The sequence below is a fragment of the Prionailurus bengalensis genome, chromosome C1, assembly GCF_016509475.1.
Source record: "Prionailurus bengalensis isolate Pbe53 chromosome C1, Fcat_Pben_1.1_paternal_pri, whole genome shotgun sequence".
Classification (NCBI taxonomy): domain Eukaryota; kingdom Metazoa; phylum Chordata; class Mammalia; order Carnivora; family Felidae; genus Prionailurus; species Prionailurus bengalensis.
The window spans coordinates 37,218,383-37,235,763 of NC_057345.1; the positions used below are offsets into that span (position 1 = coordinate 37,218,383).

A 17,381-nucleotide genomic window follows, 5' to 3' on the forward strand; every position below is an offset into this window, starting at 1 on the left:
AGCCCCGGGGGTAGAGACCTGGTCTCCATTTCCCTCCATGGAGTGGCTAAAATCTATGTAGAAGCCTTTAGCCCAAGCCAAGAGCCCATTTCAGTGACATCCTTGGGATCTTACCCTGCCACTGAAGCTGCTACTGCCCAGGTCAGCCCGTGGCAGCTTGTCCTAGCAGCTTTCAGGGGGATAGGCTACTTTTCCTATCCAAGCCAAAGACATGAAGTGGGGAGGAGAAGGACCCTCTATCCACCATGACTCTCTCTTCTGTGGGCAATGAGCACAGAGTGGCGAAAAGCTGGTGCCTGGGTACTTTCCTGTCCCATCGACTCTTGGGGAGCCCTGTCTCATGGTAAGGTACAAGTACATGATTTTGGGGGGCATGCCTGATGAATATCTGAGGGAAACACCTGCCTGATAGTCTATTCTGTGAACTGTGCTGTGGGTATGAGTGTGCAGGTGAGGGTGGGATGGACTTATAAGCATCACACGGACAGAGTCAGCCATGAGACCCATGTAGGGCTTCAGGATGTCATAGTGGAAGGCTGGGGTCAGCCTTCTCCAGTGCTTCAACCATGACTGTCCATTCAACAGGAGCAAACCATACCCTGGGTCATAATGGGGATGTGTGGGGAGGGGTATTCCCAGACATGTCCCGAGAATTTGGGAGTAACCAGTGTATGAGAAGGGCATCCTGGGCAAGTTAGGAAGGCCAATGCATATGAGGAGGGTGACTTCACAACAAATGGTCATGACAGCTGAGATCTCTTATAGTCTGTTGTAGGGTGTTTGTCATAGAAGGACTTTGGTGAAAAGTCAGGCAGAACATCATTGGCGAGGACTGCAAAGTTGTGGAAGAAGCTGATCTTCAGGAGGGCTCTCCCCACCATTAGGAAGGGGTGAGGGTTTTATCAGGAGAGAAATGGGGCTCCATTCAGACTTGAGGGGTGTGACTATGGTGCCAGTCACCTCTTGTTTAATCTGGGCTGAATGGATAGTTGTTGGCAAACCTAACCAGAAGGTGGACTTTAGTCCTGGTTCAATGTAGTTAACTATCCAGGGAGCCAGGAGTCTGTAGAAGCCATGAGACTTTGGGTCTGAAAGGTAAGAGGGCATTGCAGGAAACTGAGGGGAATAAGGAAGGCAGGCTGCCCCCAGGAGGTGCAGTGGTCCAGGCCATGGGTCCCTATCCCTTCCTGAGGATTGTCAGCTGGTCAAGCCACCTCCCACTTGCCTCCCAGCCCTGACTCCCTTTCTTTCCAGATAATCACTGTGGGCTCAGGAGGGTAGACTCAGTGTCCACAATACTGCCCTACCAGTCCAGGTAGGTGGATTGGGCAGAAACAAAAGTTCTGTTTCATTGCCAAAGAAAAAACAGAATCTGTTTTTTCTGTAAGTTGTAGTGGCTCAGCCATCCCATTACTCACCATATGGAACAGTTAGAGGTGCCAAAGTCAGATCATCTTCTGTAGAAAATTGTCTTTCACTCTAGAATTATCTCAGTTTGATTAAAAAAGGAAAGAAAGAAGGCCAGAAGGTGAGCAGGGAGGAATGGAGGAAGGAAGGAAGGAAGGAAGGAAGGGTAGAATGTAGGAAGGAAAGAAGGAAGGAAGGAAGGAAGGAGGATTAAGGAGAGGAGAGGAGAGGAGAGGAGAGGAGAGGAGAGGAGAGGGAAGGGAAGGGAAGGGAAGGGAAGGGAAGGGAAGGAAACAGAGTTCGGTTTCAATAAATATTCAGCCTCATGCTGGTTGGAGCAGGGAGGATGCTAGAGAGAGGGTCAGGTATTGATTTCTGAGCCTCCAGTCTCTTCTACAATTTCACAGACCTGTGGGCATGTACCCAAGGGGCAAGAGCTGCTTCAACAGTTATGAAGGTGTCCCCTCACCAGATCGTCCCAGGATAACTTTCATGTAGTCAGGGTCATAGACCACAAGCTCCACCTCTGTTCCCCACAGCCAGTGAGGACAAGCACATGGGAATTTCTCTACCCATTTCCGTAGGCATTGCAGATCCTCTTCTTTTTTGGAACTATCACCACAGGAAAAGTAAATCAGTAAACCCTTTCCTCTGGCTCCAGGGTTAGTGTTGGCGTTAAGGGCAGGATGGGCACAGGGAGAGAGTTCTGGAACTATCAGCAGAACAAAGTGTTCAGAACTGTGTCTTATGACCTGGCCTCTGATCCATCTCTGGTGGCTGTCCAAGGATTGCCCTAAGGCCAGGTTCTGTCCTATTGTCGAGTAGAGTTAGGAGCCCTGACAACGAGTTGCCTACAGAAACATGTCAGGGATTGACTCCATGGTGTACAGAACTTTTGGAAGTCATTGGTATAACATTGGCATAAAAAATTTAAGACAACTTCTATTACTTGGTAAGCAGTTTGCCAACTCATTATATTATTTGGAGCATGAAATGGTTTATATTTTAAAATTAACTTTATGTATTAACTTTAGTTTGCCATATTACTTTCAATAGTAATTGAAAGCATACATGTAAATACATGTAAATGTTTGTTAACATTGCATAGTGTTTGGGAGGTATATAGCTAAGTGAAAACTAAATAAATACAAAACTATGTGTATGATGTAGTTTTACATATTGAATATGTACACAGTTGTTAAGTCTGGATATATAGAGATAAAAATGATACTGATCTATGGTTTTGATATTTGAGGGTTTTATCTCACTTTCACCTTGTAATAAAAAGAAACTTGTGTGAGCTTCCACCGTCTGCAGTAGTATCCTTCATCTCCTCAGTGGGGATTACAAAAGTCTTTGCTTTCTGACTTCGCTTTCTCTACTTTGCCTCCTGCCACACTGACCATTCCAGCAGCCCTGTTGCTCCTTCCCTGAAGATGCTGTTACTGTTGCTCCTCACACCTGCCCTGCAACACCTGCTTACATTTCCTGTCCTTTGTACACACTCTTTCCTCTACCTGGAGGGCCCTTCTACTTTGCCACAGAGCAACTGCCACTCCTCAGCTCTCAACACTCTGCTTTGCTCTCCACTTCTGGAATTCACATAGGCAATTGTTCCTGGACGTGTTCCCGTAGGCAACTCCCCTTATTTCTACCCCATCTATGTCACTCAAGCAACTCTCTGCTACATTGGCATCTAATTTCTGCCTGCTCCCCCCTGACAATCAGGATTTCCTAGTGCTGAGGTGACCTGTGCTACTGTAGGGCAGGTTCCTTCACTCAGCACATGTTACCGGAGCATTTACTATGTGCACGGCTCTGGTTTAAACACTAAGTTAGGATATAGCCATAGATCTTACCTGTTTGAAGCTTCTGCTGTACTTGAGGAGACAGACAGAGTAAGTGGCCATGACAGTAGATTATTAATGTGATAAAGGGAAACCCAAGTGTCTGGGGAAGCTTTGGGCACTCAGAATTGGACATTAGAAAGCCCTTCCTCATGCATTTGCTCATTCATCAAGTCATTGACCAACACCATATTGGGTTACAAAGATGAATTAGAGGTGGTCTCTCCTACAAGGAGCTCACAACTCTGACACTGCAGACAAAAATAGCGGAGTCAGGTCAGCCCTGCTTTATTAGAAGGACAGTCCAGGGGAAAAAGAGTTGTCCTCTCCACTCCTGAGATGCCCAGAAAAACATCTTGGAGGGGATGGACTTCGGCAGATGGCCATATGAGGGACAAGATTTATCCAGGGAGAAGGGAAAGTATGAGCAGCGCCATTGAAGGGGAATGCACAGGCAGGGGGAGACAATGAATGACTAGGGTACAGGAGGAGGTTAGGAAGGAGAAGGGAGACAGCAGTGTTGGGGCACCAATATGGCATAGGAGCTGTTTCCAGTTCTCCACTTTATGGTCAAGCCACTAGAATGAAGGTGACTCCTTCTCTAAGGAAAGGCAGACATCAGAAGGCAAATCCTGATCGACTCCTACCATTGAACAATCCACAAAACCTTGTTGAGACCCTCACCATGTGGGTCGTTCCTTTGCTCTGGGCACCCTTCACCACCAGCTAGGGCTGTCAGTGCTGGGTGGGTATTGCTGCTCTTGCTGGCCCAGCCTGCCCTCCCATCTCTGGTCCAGCCCCTTCCTACCTTCTGGATGTGCCCAAAGAGCCAGTGGGAAGGAGGGGACGGGAAGCGCTGGACCACTTTGAGCAGCCACTGACTGTGCAGGTAGAGCTGTGCTGCCTTGAGCAACAGCAGAGCCAGGCCTAGCAGAGAGACCACTTGCAGGAGCCCAGAGACACTGCCCAGGGGTCTGGTGAGACTCAGCATAGAGACACTCATGGTGCAGGGACTGCTGGATTTCTGGCTGTTCCTGTCTGTCCCTGACTATGTCTGACTTCCCCTGAGCACCCCAGCCCCATCACTGCAGGGAGGATTGCCCTGCCCACCTGGAGGGAGGGCAAAGGGAGAGGGCAGAGCTTTGACAGAGCTTTCAGAGTTCATTCACTGTGAGGATCCACCTTGGGAACAGTGGGAGGAAAGCTTTCTCAGCAGACAACGACAGTGGCTGGCAAACTCCCCCTTGCCCTTCTCCCAATTAGTCATCCAGTATTTCAGGAGCACCTCCTAAGTGTCAGGTGTACTAAGTGCCACAACACAGCTGCTTGAAAACAGACATGAGCCCTGACAGCAATAAGAGCACAGTCCAGTTACCAAGTGAGAATGTGTGCCTTGGTTGGATTATTATCCCTTTTCAGAGAGCAAGTCTTACAGGAGGCTAATGTGAGATGGCCACAGGAGAACCACTCTCGAGAGCGTCAGCTGAGATAAGAATCAGGGGTTCTCCCGACCACTTGCCTCATCTGCCTCAGCAATGTTCCCCATGCTTGTCACTGTCTACCCACCAGTTTTGCCTGGGGCTGACTGTGCTGGCAGACAGAGAACCAGCCTTAGACTCAGATGCCCAACCCTAGGGCACACTCATGACCTAGGAAGCCAGTGACTTAGACTCCCTGAACTTCAGTTTCTCCTGTAATGTGGCATAATCGTCCCTTTCCCAAGTTGCTCCCAGGAATGCACATTCATGCAGTCACTCATGCACTCAGCCAATGTTCTTGAGCTCACAGTCTAAAGGGTAAAAGCAGAGAACTAACATTATAGGAAAACACAATAAAGCCTGTACTGAAAGAGTGAAGTGTAGGCTGGGCCCTACGAGGGAAGGAGAAAACAAAACAGGAGAGTGGGAGCTTTAAGGGTGAATAGGAGTTCACCAGGTGGAGTGCTAGAGAAGGGGATGGGCGCTAAAGGCTCATGGAGAGCCTATGAAAGCATATCTGATGGGGACAACTTAATCTCTTACTTGTTCCTGCTTCTCTTCCCCAAAGTCAACTCTAGGCCCAAAATTCAGAAAAATAAAAACAAAATATCTTCATGAGGATTTCTTAGAAGGCATCTTCCATGAGTCCCCCTTTCCTTCTGCCCTGTTCCTCACCCATCTCACCTGTAACTCCAGAGTCCTTCTCTTTTGCCCAACCTCGTGACAGGAGATTCATTACACAACCCACAGCACCGGAGTTCTTAGCTCTCTCCCCTAAATCTGGGCTCCTGTCCAAACCCAGGGAGAGGTAACCACTTTACCCAACCTTGCCCCAGTTCTCTGTTTACTTCCCATCTCTCTCTGATCCCGGCCCACTGAATTTGGACCCTACTCCTTCCCTTACTTGGCCCAGCACCAGCTTTGCACCTAGCATACCAGGAGCAGTTGTGGAGGGAGGTTGGAAGTGGGATACTTGGGGTGGAATTCTGGGCGTCACTCTGTCTTTCCTCCCCGAATCCTCGATTTCCTCTATATAGTTGGGTGCATATACTTGTAAGTAGCTAACATTTAGTGAGTGCTTACCATGTTCTAGGCACTGAGAAAAGAACGTTATATATTTTAACGCACAACTACTCTAACACAGGTTTTTTTAATGTTTATTTACTTTTGAGAGAGAGAGAGAGAGAGAGAGAGAGAAAGAGAGAGACAGAGACAGAGAGAGACAGAGAGAGAGAGAGAGAGAGAGAGAAAGCCAAGTGGGAGAAAGGCAGAGAGAGTGGGAGACAGGATTGGAAGTGTGATCTGCTCTGACAGTAGAGAGCCCGATGTGGGCTTCAAATTCATGAAACATGAGATCATGACCTGAGCCAAAGTTGGATGCTTAACCAGCTGAGCAACCCAGGTGACCCAACCCGCAACAGATTTTTTCAAATAAATCTCAAAATCTGAATGAGAACACCAAGGCACCCAGAGCTTAGTTGCCTTTCCAGCATCAATATACTGGTAAGAGGGAGAGCCAGTGTTCAAAGCCAGACAGTCTGGCCAGTCCCTTAAGGGGCTAAGTTTGTGTCATTTGGGAAACCAGCAACACAAAACAGTACAGGACAGACCAGCGCACAGGAAGAATAACGACAGGAGAGGCCAGACAGGCTAGAGGACAGGTGCGTAATCGAGAGTTACATGCCCAGTCAGGGCTACAGCCAAGTAGGAGGAGGGTAACAGAAAACTAGTAGGAGTCTTGGAAAAGGGTGAGACAGAGAAGGGCAGACAGTCTGATGGGAAAGAGGGGGAGATCATGGAGGTTGTGAGGGAGGCAGAAGACAGGGGACGGGAGACACAGACAGGAGACAGGATGGCAGGCAGGAGGTTCTCGGGCTCATCCTTGTCTGCACAGATTTTAGAGGAGCTTCCTGAGATGCAGGTGGATCCCATTCTTGGACCTCAACACAATTCCTGGCCAGGGAACAGGGACCCTGGAAGGATCTGGTGCCAGCTCAAAGCGGAGCAGGGTCAGGGCCACCGCCACCTTCATCTCACTCATGGCAAACTGCTTCCCAATGCAGTTCCTGGGTAAGGGAGGGAAAAGGAAATGAGAAGTGGCCTCAATCCCCTTGCTGGGAACAGCACATGCAGGGCCCTCCTGCATGGGCCCGGCCCCAATCCCTTTCCTTCCCGGACACACACACATCTCGACCCAAGCCTTGCTTCACACTCTGCCCCTGACCTTTGACAAAGCCGACAGTTTTCCAGGACTAACTCCTACTCCTACCTCTGCTGTCAGCAGGCCTAAGATCCTTTAACAAGAGGGTCACCTTCCTGAGCCGCACAGGCAAGTAATGTGATTTCTGGCAGTGTTGTCTGGCCCTCTTCTGTCTCCACTGGCAGCCACACATCTTCCACCAACATCTATGAGGAAGGACTCATTCCCAGGGAGAAACCAAATCCTAGAGGCAATACCTGCAAACATAATCGGCTCTAAGCCCGTTCTGTGAAAGTGGATTCGCTATTTGAAGAATGATAGATTTATGTATTCAGAAAAAAACTTGTTTCTAGTAACTCTTGGAAAGTTTCCTGAAGTTACTCTTTAGAGGACAATTTCAGCAGCATCGGAGGATTTCACAGCAGCCACTCTGGAGAACAGTCACCCAGCTCCACGGCCCCTTCAAGTCTGCTTTATGTTTTATACTCCAGGAAACTTTCAAATACCATGTGTCATGTATGAAACAGAGGCTTTTATCTCAAAAGCAGTTTAATGTCTTCATTTGCATACATTTGCCCACTCAGCGTTGGACTGAGTGTAATGTTAATGTGTGTAGAGCCCAGACCATATATACTGATTTGACAACTGGGAAAATTGTCAAGTACATGACCATTACCATGTATTCAAGAATTCTTGTGGATAGATGCAAACATAACAGCCACACAGATTAGTCGAATACTTCATGGAACCCTTAAGAGGCTACAGTAACCATCCCCACGTATGACTTAAATATTTGAGATATGCAAGGCAGCTGAGAATGGACACACAGGCAAAGAAGTCAGTGGTTCAGTGCGGGGACAGAAAGGCGAGTGAGTAGGAAATTCTGGCTTGAGAATGTGCACAAAAGAAGTCTATTGATTCCATCCAGACTTTGAAATCAACAGCAGTTGAAAATTAACATGTGAGAAAATCTATTGTGCAAAGTCCTACTCATACAGTGAATCAAATACCAGAATGCAGTGAGCTTTGGATCAGCCACTGACACTGAATTGTAGCTACAGGTTAGGTATGAGCGATGGGTCAAAGTCTCCAGGTCATGTGGTGCTTACCAACTTTCTTTTGTAAATAGACAGGGATGCACCTTTTTCCTAGCACAGAGACACGCAACGGCATATCTGTAGGCACCCATATTAACATAGGAAGTCACAAATATCAGGTGTATACCCAGAAAACAGCCCCCAATCCCATCTTGGTACAAGTAACTCACCTTGCTCCTCCTGAGAAGGGCAAGAAAGCATGGCTGTGTCGGGCAGAACCCGGTGCAAACCGTGAAGGGTCAAACTCCTGCAGAGGGAGCACCAGGACTAGGACAGGTGTGGTCAAGCCCCTCCTTCTTATCAACCAGCCACCAGATGGATCACCCAGAGGTGGGACAGGAGGATGCATTGGTCTGGAGAGCTCATCCCAGCCCCTCCTCCCAAGGCCATCATACCTCTGGGTTTGGCCACACATTCGGGTTGTGGTGAAGGGCATAAATGGAGAGGGACACCTGGAATCCTGTGGGAGACAAGAGAGAAGACGGATCATATCCATGCCACGAGGAGTCATGTGCATGCACAAACAGCCTGGAAGCCACAGTGAAAGCCACTGCTCATCATTGTGAGTGGAATGACTGTGTTGCAAGAGAGATGGGGTGGACAAGGAAAGCACCCATACACTCATTACGAGAGAACCATGCCTGGGCTGAGAAGTAGGAAAGAACAGGAGGCTTACTTTTTGGAACAACTCAAGTGACAGAAAACTCACATTTATCAAGTAGCACCCTTAGGTCCTTGGGTAATATGCATGAACTCATTCAGTCCTCACAACAACCCTCCGGTGAAGGCATTCATGTCCCCATTGTCCATATCAGGCACCTTGAGCCTCAGAGAAGCTAAGCAATTTTCCTATAACCACACAGCTAGGGTGTGGCAGGCCTGGAGTTCAGATCAGAGGTGAGCCAACGGTGGCTCCAACCATGACTGGGTTCTCAGATCTGGTCATCAGGTGCTCTCTGCCACCAATCTGAGGGCTCCCCACAGACTGGACTGTCAAAATAATGACGGTGGATTCCCTGAAGTGCTTCAATTACTGACCTCACAGGGAAGGAAAAACAACTCTGTCTAGCCCAGTGGGATTTTCTCTCCAGCATTCAAATCTCTGGATATTAGAAGTTTATGCTAATTTTGAAGCCCCCTCCTGAAGCCAACACCTCCTTGTAGAGAATGCAATGCATTGAGTCATTATTATTTTAACTGGCCTGTATATAGTATTTTGCCTTTGTTCCAAAGGAGTTATCTAAACATTGTGTAAAATCCTGAGGATATTCAAATAGATGTGTCTGGGAACAGAATTAGTTCACGAGTTCTGACTTGGAGTATGTAGTTTTGAATCAGAGAATGTCAGTGCCTTCAATGGGAGTGCTGTAGCATCACAAACCAATGGAATCTCACGGTAATAGCATGTTTTTCCTCGGTAAGAGTAGAAACGTAGGATTCTATGCATTTGAGATCTTAGAATTGAGATGCACCTTACAGGTTATTTGAGAGAAGCAACAAAAATAGAAAATATTCTCCATAGATAGGAAGAGGAACTAACCTTTACAACACTTTGGCAGTTCTCTGGCTCTGTGTCAGGCATTTTCTCTCCTCATCCAAACCAGAGAGGAAGTGTCCATTTATTGATGAAAAATGAAGACCAGACATATTCAGAACTACCCCGGGACCTGCAAATTTCTGACCTCCCATGTGCTCCTGCAGAACTGGTGCACGAGTGTGCTGACCTTCATACCTTTGGGTAAGGAGCGTCCATCAGGGAAGGTGATGGGCTTGTTGAGGTCTCTGTTGATGCCCGGAACTGGTGGGTAGAGTCGCAGTGCTTCCTTGATGCACATGGTGGTGTAGGGCATCTGGTCTAGGTGGTCCCTGAAACAAAGCTATCCTGAAGGACAGGCAAGATGCTGGCAAGCAGGGAATTCTCCAGTTGGGTGGACTGGGCTCTCCTATCTCGTGAGCACTCACCAGGTGATGGAGGCACCATCCCCCAGCAGGATCTGGATCTCCTGCCGGCACATTTGCTGATGCTCAGGTTGTGTGGCCAGGGCATAGAGGATCCAGGAGATGCCACTGGCTGTGGTGTCATGGCCCTCAAACATGAACGTGTCCACTTCGGCACGGAAGTCCTTGTCAGACAAGCTGCTGCCATCCTCCATCTGAGAAGGCATGGTGACACAGCAGGATTTGTCTCCCTCCTCCAAGCTTGTGGGCAAAGCCTCATGCCTCCCCTGCTCACACTCACTCTGGCAAAGAGGAGGATGTCCAGGAAGTCCAAGTGCCTCTTGCTCCTGACCTTCTCCAGAGCTCCCTCCTCCTGCAGCTGAGCCTTCCTCAGCTTGATCACTCGGTCTGGCCCAGAACAGTGTTCCCAGGCAGAGCTGAGAGCTCTGGGTGCCCAGACACAGCCACCCACCTTAGCCCACCTGCTGCCTGTATCCTGGCCTGGGTGCCAGCTAGATCAGGAGGAAAGTGGTAATGTCAGGGTGAGAGCTGGGGCACCATGTGCTTGTGTGTTGGGTCACCCCTCAACAGGACAGCCCAGGGAGGCTCTGCTTGAATGCTGCTGGCAGGGGGTCTCATTCAACCTTCACCCATGTGCTGACACATGTCAGCTCCTGCACAGCACTGGCATCCTAACACCTGCACCAGGGGGGTACCCAGGGTAGGTGTGTCCCAGCCCCTGAAATGGCTCAAGGGGGGATAGGGCTCTGCTTGAGGGTTCAGTGCCTGTCCCTTTGAGATGTGTCCAGTGAAGGAGGGAGCCACCCAGGGGTCAGAGTCCAACCTGTGTGTTGATGGGCTAGCTGGCAGGCCCAGTGGTTCCAGCGGCCTTCAGGGGTCAGCTTGTAGATGATGTCATTCTGGTGGAAAGCGTTCCTCACTCGGGAAAAAAACAGGTTGCTCAGGTCTTGAATGGCCTGGATGTAGGACTGGGAGATCCTAAATGGGGAGGATGCAGAAGGGCCTTGATGGAAAGAGACTTCTGCCCTGAAGTAGATTTGGGGCTGTGAGTGAGGGTTCCTCAGTCAGTGGGTCAGGCAACTTGAGGCATTCGCACTTTCTGTCTTAATACCCTCAAGACCCTCAGCCCTTTGTGAGGGACATTGCAGCCAGGCTTTTCCATATGGCAGGGACCTGGGATCTGTGCCTAATGAAGGTGTGCGGTGGGCTGAATTTGACTGTGGTCTGGGATGCTCTGCAGAATGTGGCTGTCTGTGCTGGGAAACACCCCAACTGCTCTACTTACCTCTCATCATGATAGGAGATAGGACCCAGAAACTGAGGATTTCACTGACCTGTCTGCTTGCTGGCTGCCCTGGTAGCTGAAGGCACACTTCATAATGGTGTCCAAGGTCATCAAGGACACATGCTCAAAAATCTCCAGATATGAGTTCTGTCTGATGAGGTCCTCCCACTTGTCCTGTGTTGGAGGGACACATTAATCCTCTACTCCTCCAGAAGGCCCATGCGCTCTCTGTAGATATTCTGATGAGATGTCCTCACCTTCTAAAGGGGATGTGTTTTAACATTTTTTTAATGTTTATTCTTGAGACAGATAGAGACAGAGTGTGAACAGTGGAGGTGCAGAGAGAGAGGGAGACAGAATCAGAAGCTGGTCCAGGCTCCAAGCTGTCAGCACAAAGCCCGACATGGGGCTTGATCTCACAAAGTGTGAGATCATGACCTGAGCTGAAGTCAGACGTTTAACCGACTGAGCCTCGCAGATACCCCAGATGTGTTTTAACAATTTGGGAACATACAGCAAATATGCGTTTGCAATGTGATGAGTTTTTTCTCAAAAACTTTTGTTACGTAAGTAATCACTATCTCCTACAAGTTAGGAGCAATTTATGGTGCTAAAAAACTGTAGCAGACCGGAAAACAATGTTTCCAAGGGGACAAAGGGTGAATCTTCTCTCTCCTGTGATTGATCTAGACACGAGAAAGAAAAGGTGAAGTCCCACATTAGGTAGCAAGTGTCAAGGCAAAAGAAAAGTAATGGGCCAGTACCAGGATTCCTAAGTAAAGGTATCAGGGACTGTTCAACAAATGTCAGCTCATCACAGTTAGTGAGACAGGGTCCTGCTCAGAAGTGATACTAGGGCATGATCCAGCCCTGGGTTTTGAGATCCGGTCTCCACTTCCCTTCATGAAGTGGTGAAAATCTATGCAGAAGCTTTTGCCCCAAGGCTAGTGCCCACCTCAGTGACATCCTGGGGTGTTCACCTGTAAATGAAGCTGCTACTGCCCAGGCCAGCCAGGGCCACTTGTCCTGTTGTCCAGGGGGATTGACTGCTCTTCCTATCCAAGCCGAAGACATAAAGTGGGAGGAGAAGGGACCCTGGATCCACCATGACTGTCTCTTCTGTGGGCAATGAGCACAGAGTGGAGGCAAGCCTGGGTACTTTCTTTTCCCTCCCTCGTTGGGGTACCCGGTCTCATAGTAAGGTATAAGTGCATGATTTTTAGGGCGGTGCCTGATTGATGTCTCCAGGACACATCTGGCTGAGAGTGGGCTCTGTGAACTATGCTGTGGGTGTGAGTGTGCAGGTGAGCGTAGGGCGGACTTACCAGCATCACATGGACAGAGTCGGCCATGAGCCGCATGTAGGGCTTAAGGATGTCATAGTGGAAGGCTGGGGTCAGCATCCGCCGGTGCTGGAACCACCTCTGACCATTCAACAGGAGCAAACCGTACCCTGGGCCACAATGGGGCTGTGTTGGAAGGGATCTCCCAAGAGTTGTCCAGGGTATTTGGGAGGAACCCAGAGTGTGAGATGAAGGGCATCCTGGGTGAGGCAGGGAAGGCCAGTGCATGTCGGGAAAGTAAATTTCCAAGAGCTGGTTCCCAGCAAGTGGTCATGACAGCTGAGAGATCAAGATGGAAACTGAGTGGGGTGCGAGTCTTAGAAGGACTTTGGTGAAAAGTGAGGTTGACATCATTTCTGAGGACTGTGAAGTGTTGTGGAAGAGGCTGAGCTGCAGGAGGGCTCTCCCCACCATTAGGAAGTGTTTCATCAGAAGGAGAGAATGGACATATGAGGAGTTTAAGATACAAAACAGATGAACATAAGGGAAGGGAAGCAAAAATAATACAAAAACAGGGAGGGGGACAAAAACCTAAGAGACTCTTAAATATGGAGAACAAACAGAGGGTTACTGGAGGGGTTGTGGGAGGAGGGATGGGCTAAATGGTAAGGGGCATTAAGGATTCTACTCCTGAAATCATTGTTGCACTATATGCTAACAAACATAGATTTAAATTAAAAAATATAGTAAATAAAAAGCCCTTAAAAAAGAAAGATAAAAAGAAGAGAATGGAGAGGATGGAGCTCCATTCAGCGATGAGGGTGTGACTGTGGTTCCGGTCACCTCTTGTTTAATCTGGGCCGAATGGATAGTTTTTGGCAAGCCTAACCAGAAGGTGGACTGTGGTCCCGATTCCATGTACTTACCTATCCAGGGAGCCAGGAATCTGGAGAAGTCATGATGCTTTGGGTCTGAAAAGTACAAGGGGCATTACAGGAAACTGGAGGGAACTGAGGAGGCAGCTGTGGTCCTGGCCGTTGGCCTCCATCCCTTCCTGAGGACTGTAAGCTGGCAGTTTGTTTCCATCCACTTCCCACTTGCCTCCCAACCGTGAATCTTGTTTCTTTCCTGATAGTCACTGTAGGCTCATGATGGCAGACTCAGTGTCTATAGCATAGCCCCAACGAGGATTTTGAATCAGCAAGAAATATAACTGCTGTCCTCAGTGCCACTGAAAAGACAGTAGCTGGTGTGTATTTTTTAATGATGACCCAGGATTTCCATGACATAGCATGGGCAACAGATAGGGTTCCAAATCCCAGCCATCATGGATAGCAAATTGTCTCTAAGATCTGGGATCATATAAGTTTGGTGAAGGAAGGAAGGAACAAGGAAGGAAGGAAGGAAGGAAGGAAAAGAAAAGAGAAAAGAAAAGAAAAGAAAAGAAAAGAAAAGAAAGAAAGGTAGAGGGAAGGAAGGGAAGGAAGGGAGAGAGAAGGAAGGGAAGGAAGGCAAGAACAGAAATAAGGGAGACAAAGAAGAAAGAAAAGAAAAGAAAGACGAAGGAAAGAAAGAAAGAAGCAAAGAAAGAAAGAAAGAAAGAAAATGAAAAATGTAATCCCTCACAGCTGTTTAAGCATCCGATCTAAGTATCTATATTTGGCCTTATGCTGGCTTGTGGGCTAGAAGGATGGTTGCTGGAGGGTACTGAAGGCTGAGCCATGACTCTCTTCCAGAATTTCGTAGTCCCCAAGGAATATCCCCAAGAGGGAAGAGCCATAGCAGAAGACACGCGGGGTAGTTCTCACCTGATCGCCCCAGGATCACCTTCATGTAGTCCGGGTCATAGACTATGAGGGTAACTTTGCTCCCCCACAGCCAGCGAGGACTGGCGCACGGGTATTTCTCTGCCCTTTTCTGAAGCTTTTGTAGCTCTTGGCCATCTTGGAACTGTAACCGAGGGAAAGACAAGTCAATAAAACCTTCCTCTGTAGGTGCACTGCTTAGAGTGGTGGTGGCAGGTAGGCCGGCCACAGGGTGATAGTTCTAGATATCCACAGTGCTTAAGAATTTGGAACTGTTTCTGATGAGACAGGTTCTGATCTAGATTCCACATTCAGTGAACTTATGTTCTAGTGTGGGGTGGAGTTGGGGAAGAGAATCAGGTCTTAGAGTCTGAAGTGTTCTTCAATTACTTAAGGGGCCTGCTCTGTGCTCCCAGGTCATGGCCATCATGGGCTACCCTTCTCCTTAGTTCCAGTGCAGTGACCATCCAGTGGGAACCTCTTACCACAAAGCTATGTTACTTTGTCCACCACGATGCCCTCAACCTGCACAGCAGGGGCCCTGGGTCCTGTTTCTGCCCAGTGTAATGCCTCTATGCTGATCACATGCTCTCCTCGTCTAGGGGACCCCAAGGAGCCAAATGGTGCCATGCCTGGCTATTCCCCTCTCTGGGCCATTCTGAGGGCCACTGATCTGTCAGCTGTCTGGACATACACTTGGGGCTGCGATCTGTCCCTGAGCAGGTCTGGCCAGGGCCAGGTGACAATCTTGTAGAAGAGACATTGCCCACGGTGGCGGTGGCAGTTACTCTGTCGGTAAATACCCAATGTCCACTGGCCTTCAGCCTGCGAACTACTCAATGCAGGCTATGCTCCACTAAAGCTGCAGCCACAAAAAATGTCCCCCAAGGGAGGCACAAGGAAGAAGGAGGACAGAAACTAAAGGGGCAGCACAGACAATGGTCAGGTGTTGTGGGCTCTGCTACTAGCAGTCAGGCTGAGACAGGGGAGGAAAGATGGGGCTGTTGACTCATCTCTTTCCCACCCTGCAGTTCCCCTTTCATAGTTCCTGGTGGATTTCACCCCTAGGTAGTGCAGCGAGTTTGTGGACCCACAGCATGCTTGTCCTTCATAGGCATTACGTTATTTTCAATTTTTATCAATTATGCAGGTTAGAATGACTTGCTTGAGACTGTAATCATCAGCATCATCATCCCCACTTTACAGAGGAGGAAACAGAGGCATAGAGTATGTGGCAGAGCTAGGATAAAATCTACAGAGCTTGGCTCAGAGACCACATGCTTCCCTGTCCCCATTGTGATTTGTCACCTTGCCTGAAGGTTAGCTTTAACTCACCTCAGGTGGCATTCTAACTCCTGACTTAGCCAATAACAGAGGAATTGAATAAAGGAAGGTTTCAGATAGAATTATAAAAACAAGAAATATTTGGCTACAATATCTGATAGGTCAGCAGGCGATGAGAGATGATTGGGCACCGGGAGTAATATTCGTTATGTAGCAGAACCTGTCTGCTTACAGAGTCTACATACAGTCAGTTAATGGGAAAGTCACTGGAGGAAGTTTTTTAGTTCCTTATGTTAAATCCCAGCTCGGGAAGGTGACAACTGCATCTAACAAAAGGTCCCAATTTCTCCAACTGGACAAATAATCTAGAAGTCATTGGTGCAACAATGTGCAGGAAGGATCTGGGCTCTGGCTGTCTCCCTGTGGCTGACATGAAGTTTCCATCTCTGGCGCTACTCGGTTGAAATCGCTCTGCCTCCTTCTCTGAGAAAAGACCGGTCTCTGCTCTCTACAACACCCCACCTCCTAGGCTTGTTCAATCCACACCCCACTAGTGAGCCCCTCTCCAAGTGCCCCCCTTCCTGTAACCCTCCCTCGGGGACCAGTGCTGACAGAACTGGCTGGGTAGGTGCTGTCTCCCACCCAGTCACCCCAAGCTGCTCCTTCCTCTGTCACTGCACAACCTGAGTCAAGCATCCCTTGGGGTCAGCTCTGAGCTGGCCACCGGGGTACTGGAAGGAGGTGACATCCTCAGCCCATGGATTACATGGTGCCGGGTTTGGGGAATGAGAGCTGATGTGGAAACAGATTCTGTTAATGGTGGAGCTCAGTGTGAATGCTCTTTACCTGCCCCATCCTGGGAACCTTCTCCTGTGTGCCAGTGACTTGTCAGGGTTGTAGCACTGACACCACCAGTCTGGAACATCCACAGTCTCAGGCACCCAACCTGGTTGTTCCCTACACCTGACGTGATCCCCAGTCCAGCAGTTGACCCTGTTTTCCTGTAATCTGACACCTTCTGGGATTCCTGTCTATGGTCTGCATAGGTTGGGAAACCGCTAATATCTGACTTCCAGGCATCTCAGGGCCAGGCTGAGAGGATGGGGTTGAGTGGCTGGGCAGGGAAGCATCAGGAAGCCTGTTCTGAGAGAAGAGGCAGGGCTGCTCAGCCTGAAGGGGAAGACTCTGGAAGGAGCAGCCATTGTCCTCAAAGAGCAAAGCTGCACCACAGCCTGCAGATCTGCCTAAAGAAAGAGGGCACCAGCACAGGCTTCCTTGGAGGGGCTGAGCTCCAAGGCTGGCATGGGGCACCGAGGTCTGAGAGGTAAGCTAGACCCATGTGCTGTCACACAAGAAGCCTGTGGGATGCATCTGCTGACCAGGAGGATACTCTGAGAATCCAGGCCCACTCTGTCCACCCGTACCCAACCAGCCCCTTCCTACCTCCTGAATGTGCCCAAAGAGCCAGTGGGAAGGAGGCGACGGGAAGTGCTGGACCGCTTTGAGCAGCCACTGCCTGCGCAGGTAGAGCTGTGCTGCCTTGAGCAACAGCAGAGTGAAGCCTATCAAGGAGGCCACTTGCAGGAGCCTAGAGACACCATCCAGGGGTCTGGTGAAGCTCAGCACAGAGACACTCATGGTGCAGGGACAGCTGGATCCGTTGACTATTCCTGACTGTGGCTGACCTCCCCTGAGCACCGCAGCCTTGTCAGTCCAAGGAAGATTGCCCTGCCCAC

General features: G+C 49.2%; 1 protein-coding gene across 1 annotated transcript; it reads right to left on the reverse strand.

Annotated features, from left to right (window-relative positions):
* Positions 1 to 6,304: 6,304 nt before the first annotated feature.
* Positions 6,305 to 17,381, reverse strand: LOC122480461 (cytochrome P450 4A11-like). The gene is made up of 12 exons (XM_043574896.1): positions 17,089 to 17,381; positions 14,365 to 14,506; positions 13,483 to 13,527; positions 12,599 to 12,726; positions 11,323 to 11,447; positions 10,812 to 10,966; positions 10,269 to 10,375; positions 9,992 to 10,182; positions 9,762 to 9,895; positions 8,425 to 8,489; positions 8,200 to 8,276; positions 6,305 to 6,798 (listed from the first exon to the last, which is right to left on the reverse strand). The coding sequence occupies exons 1-12, from the start codon at positions 17,281 to 17,283 to the stop codon at positions 6,630 to 6,632; spliced, it is 1,533 nt and encodes a 510-aa protein (XP_043430831.1). The 5' UTR covers positions 17,284 to 17,381; the 3' UTR covers positions 6,305 to 6,629.

Excerpts from the sequence above, each read along its gene's own strand:
- LOC122480461 (XM_043574896.1), bottom strand. The coding sequence starts at position 17,283 with ATGAGTGTCTCTGTGCTGAGCTTCACCAGACCCCTGGATGGTGTCTCT. Across the intron at positions 12,727-13,482 it reads ATTCCTGGCTCCCTGGATAG|GGTACGGTTTGCTCCTGTTG; the intron begins GTAAGTACATGG and ends ATTGTGGCCCAG. Across the intron at positions 8,277-8,424 it reads ATGTGTGGCCAAACCCAGAG|GAGTTTGACCCTTCACGGTT; the intron begins GTATGATGGCCT and ends CTCCCTCTGCAG.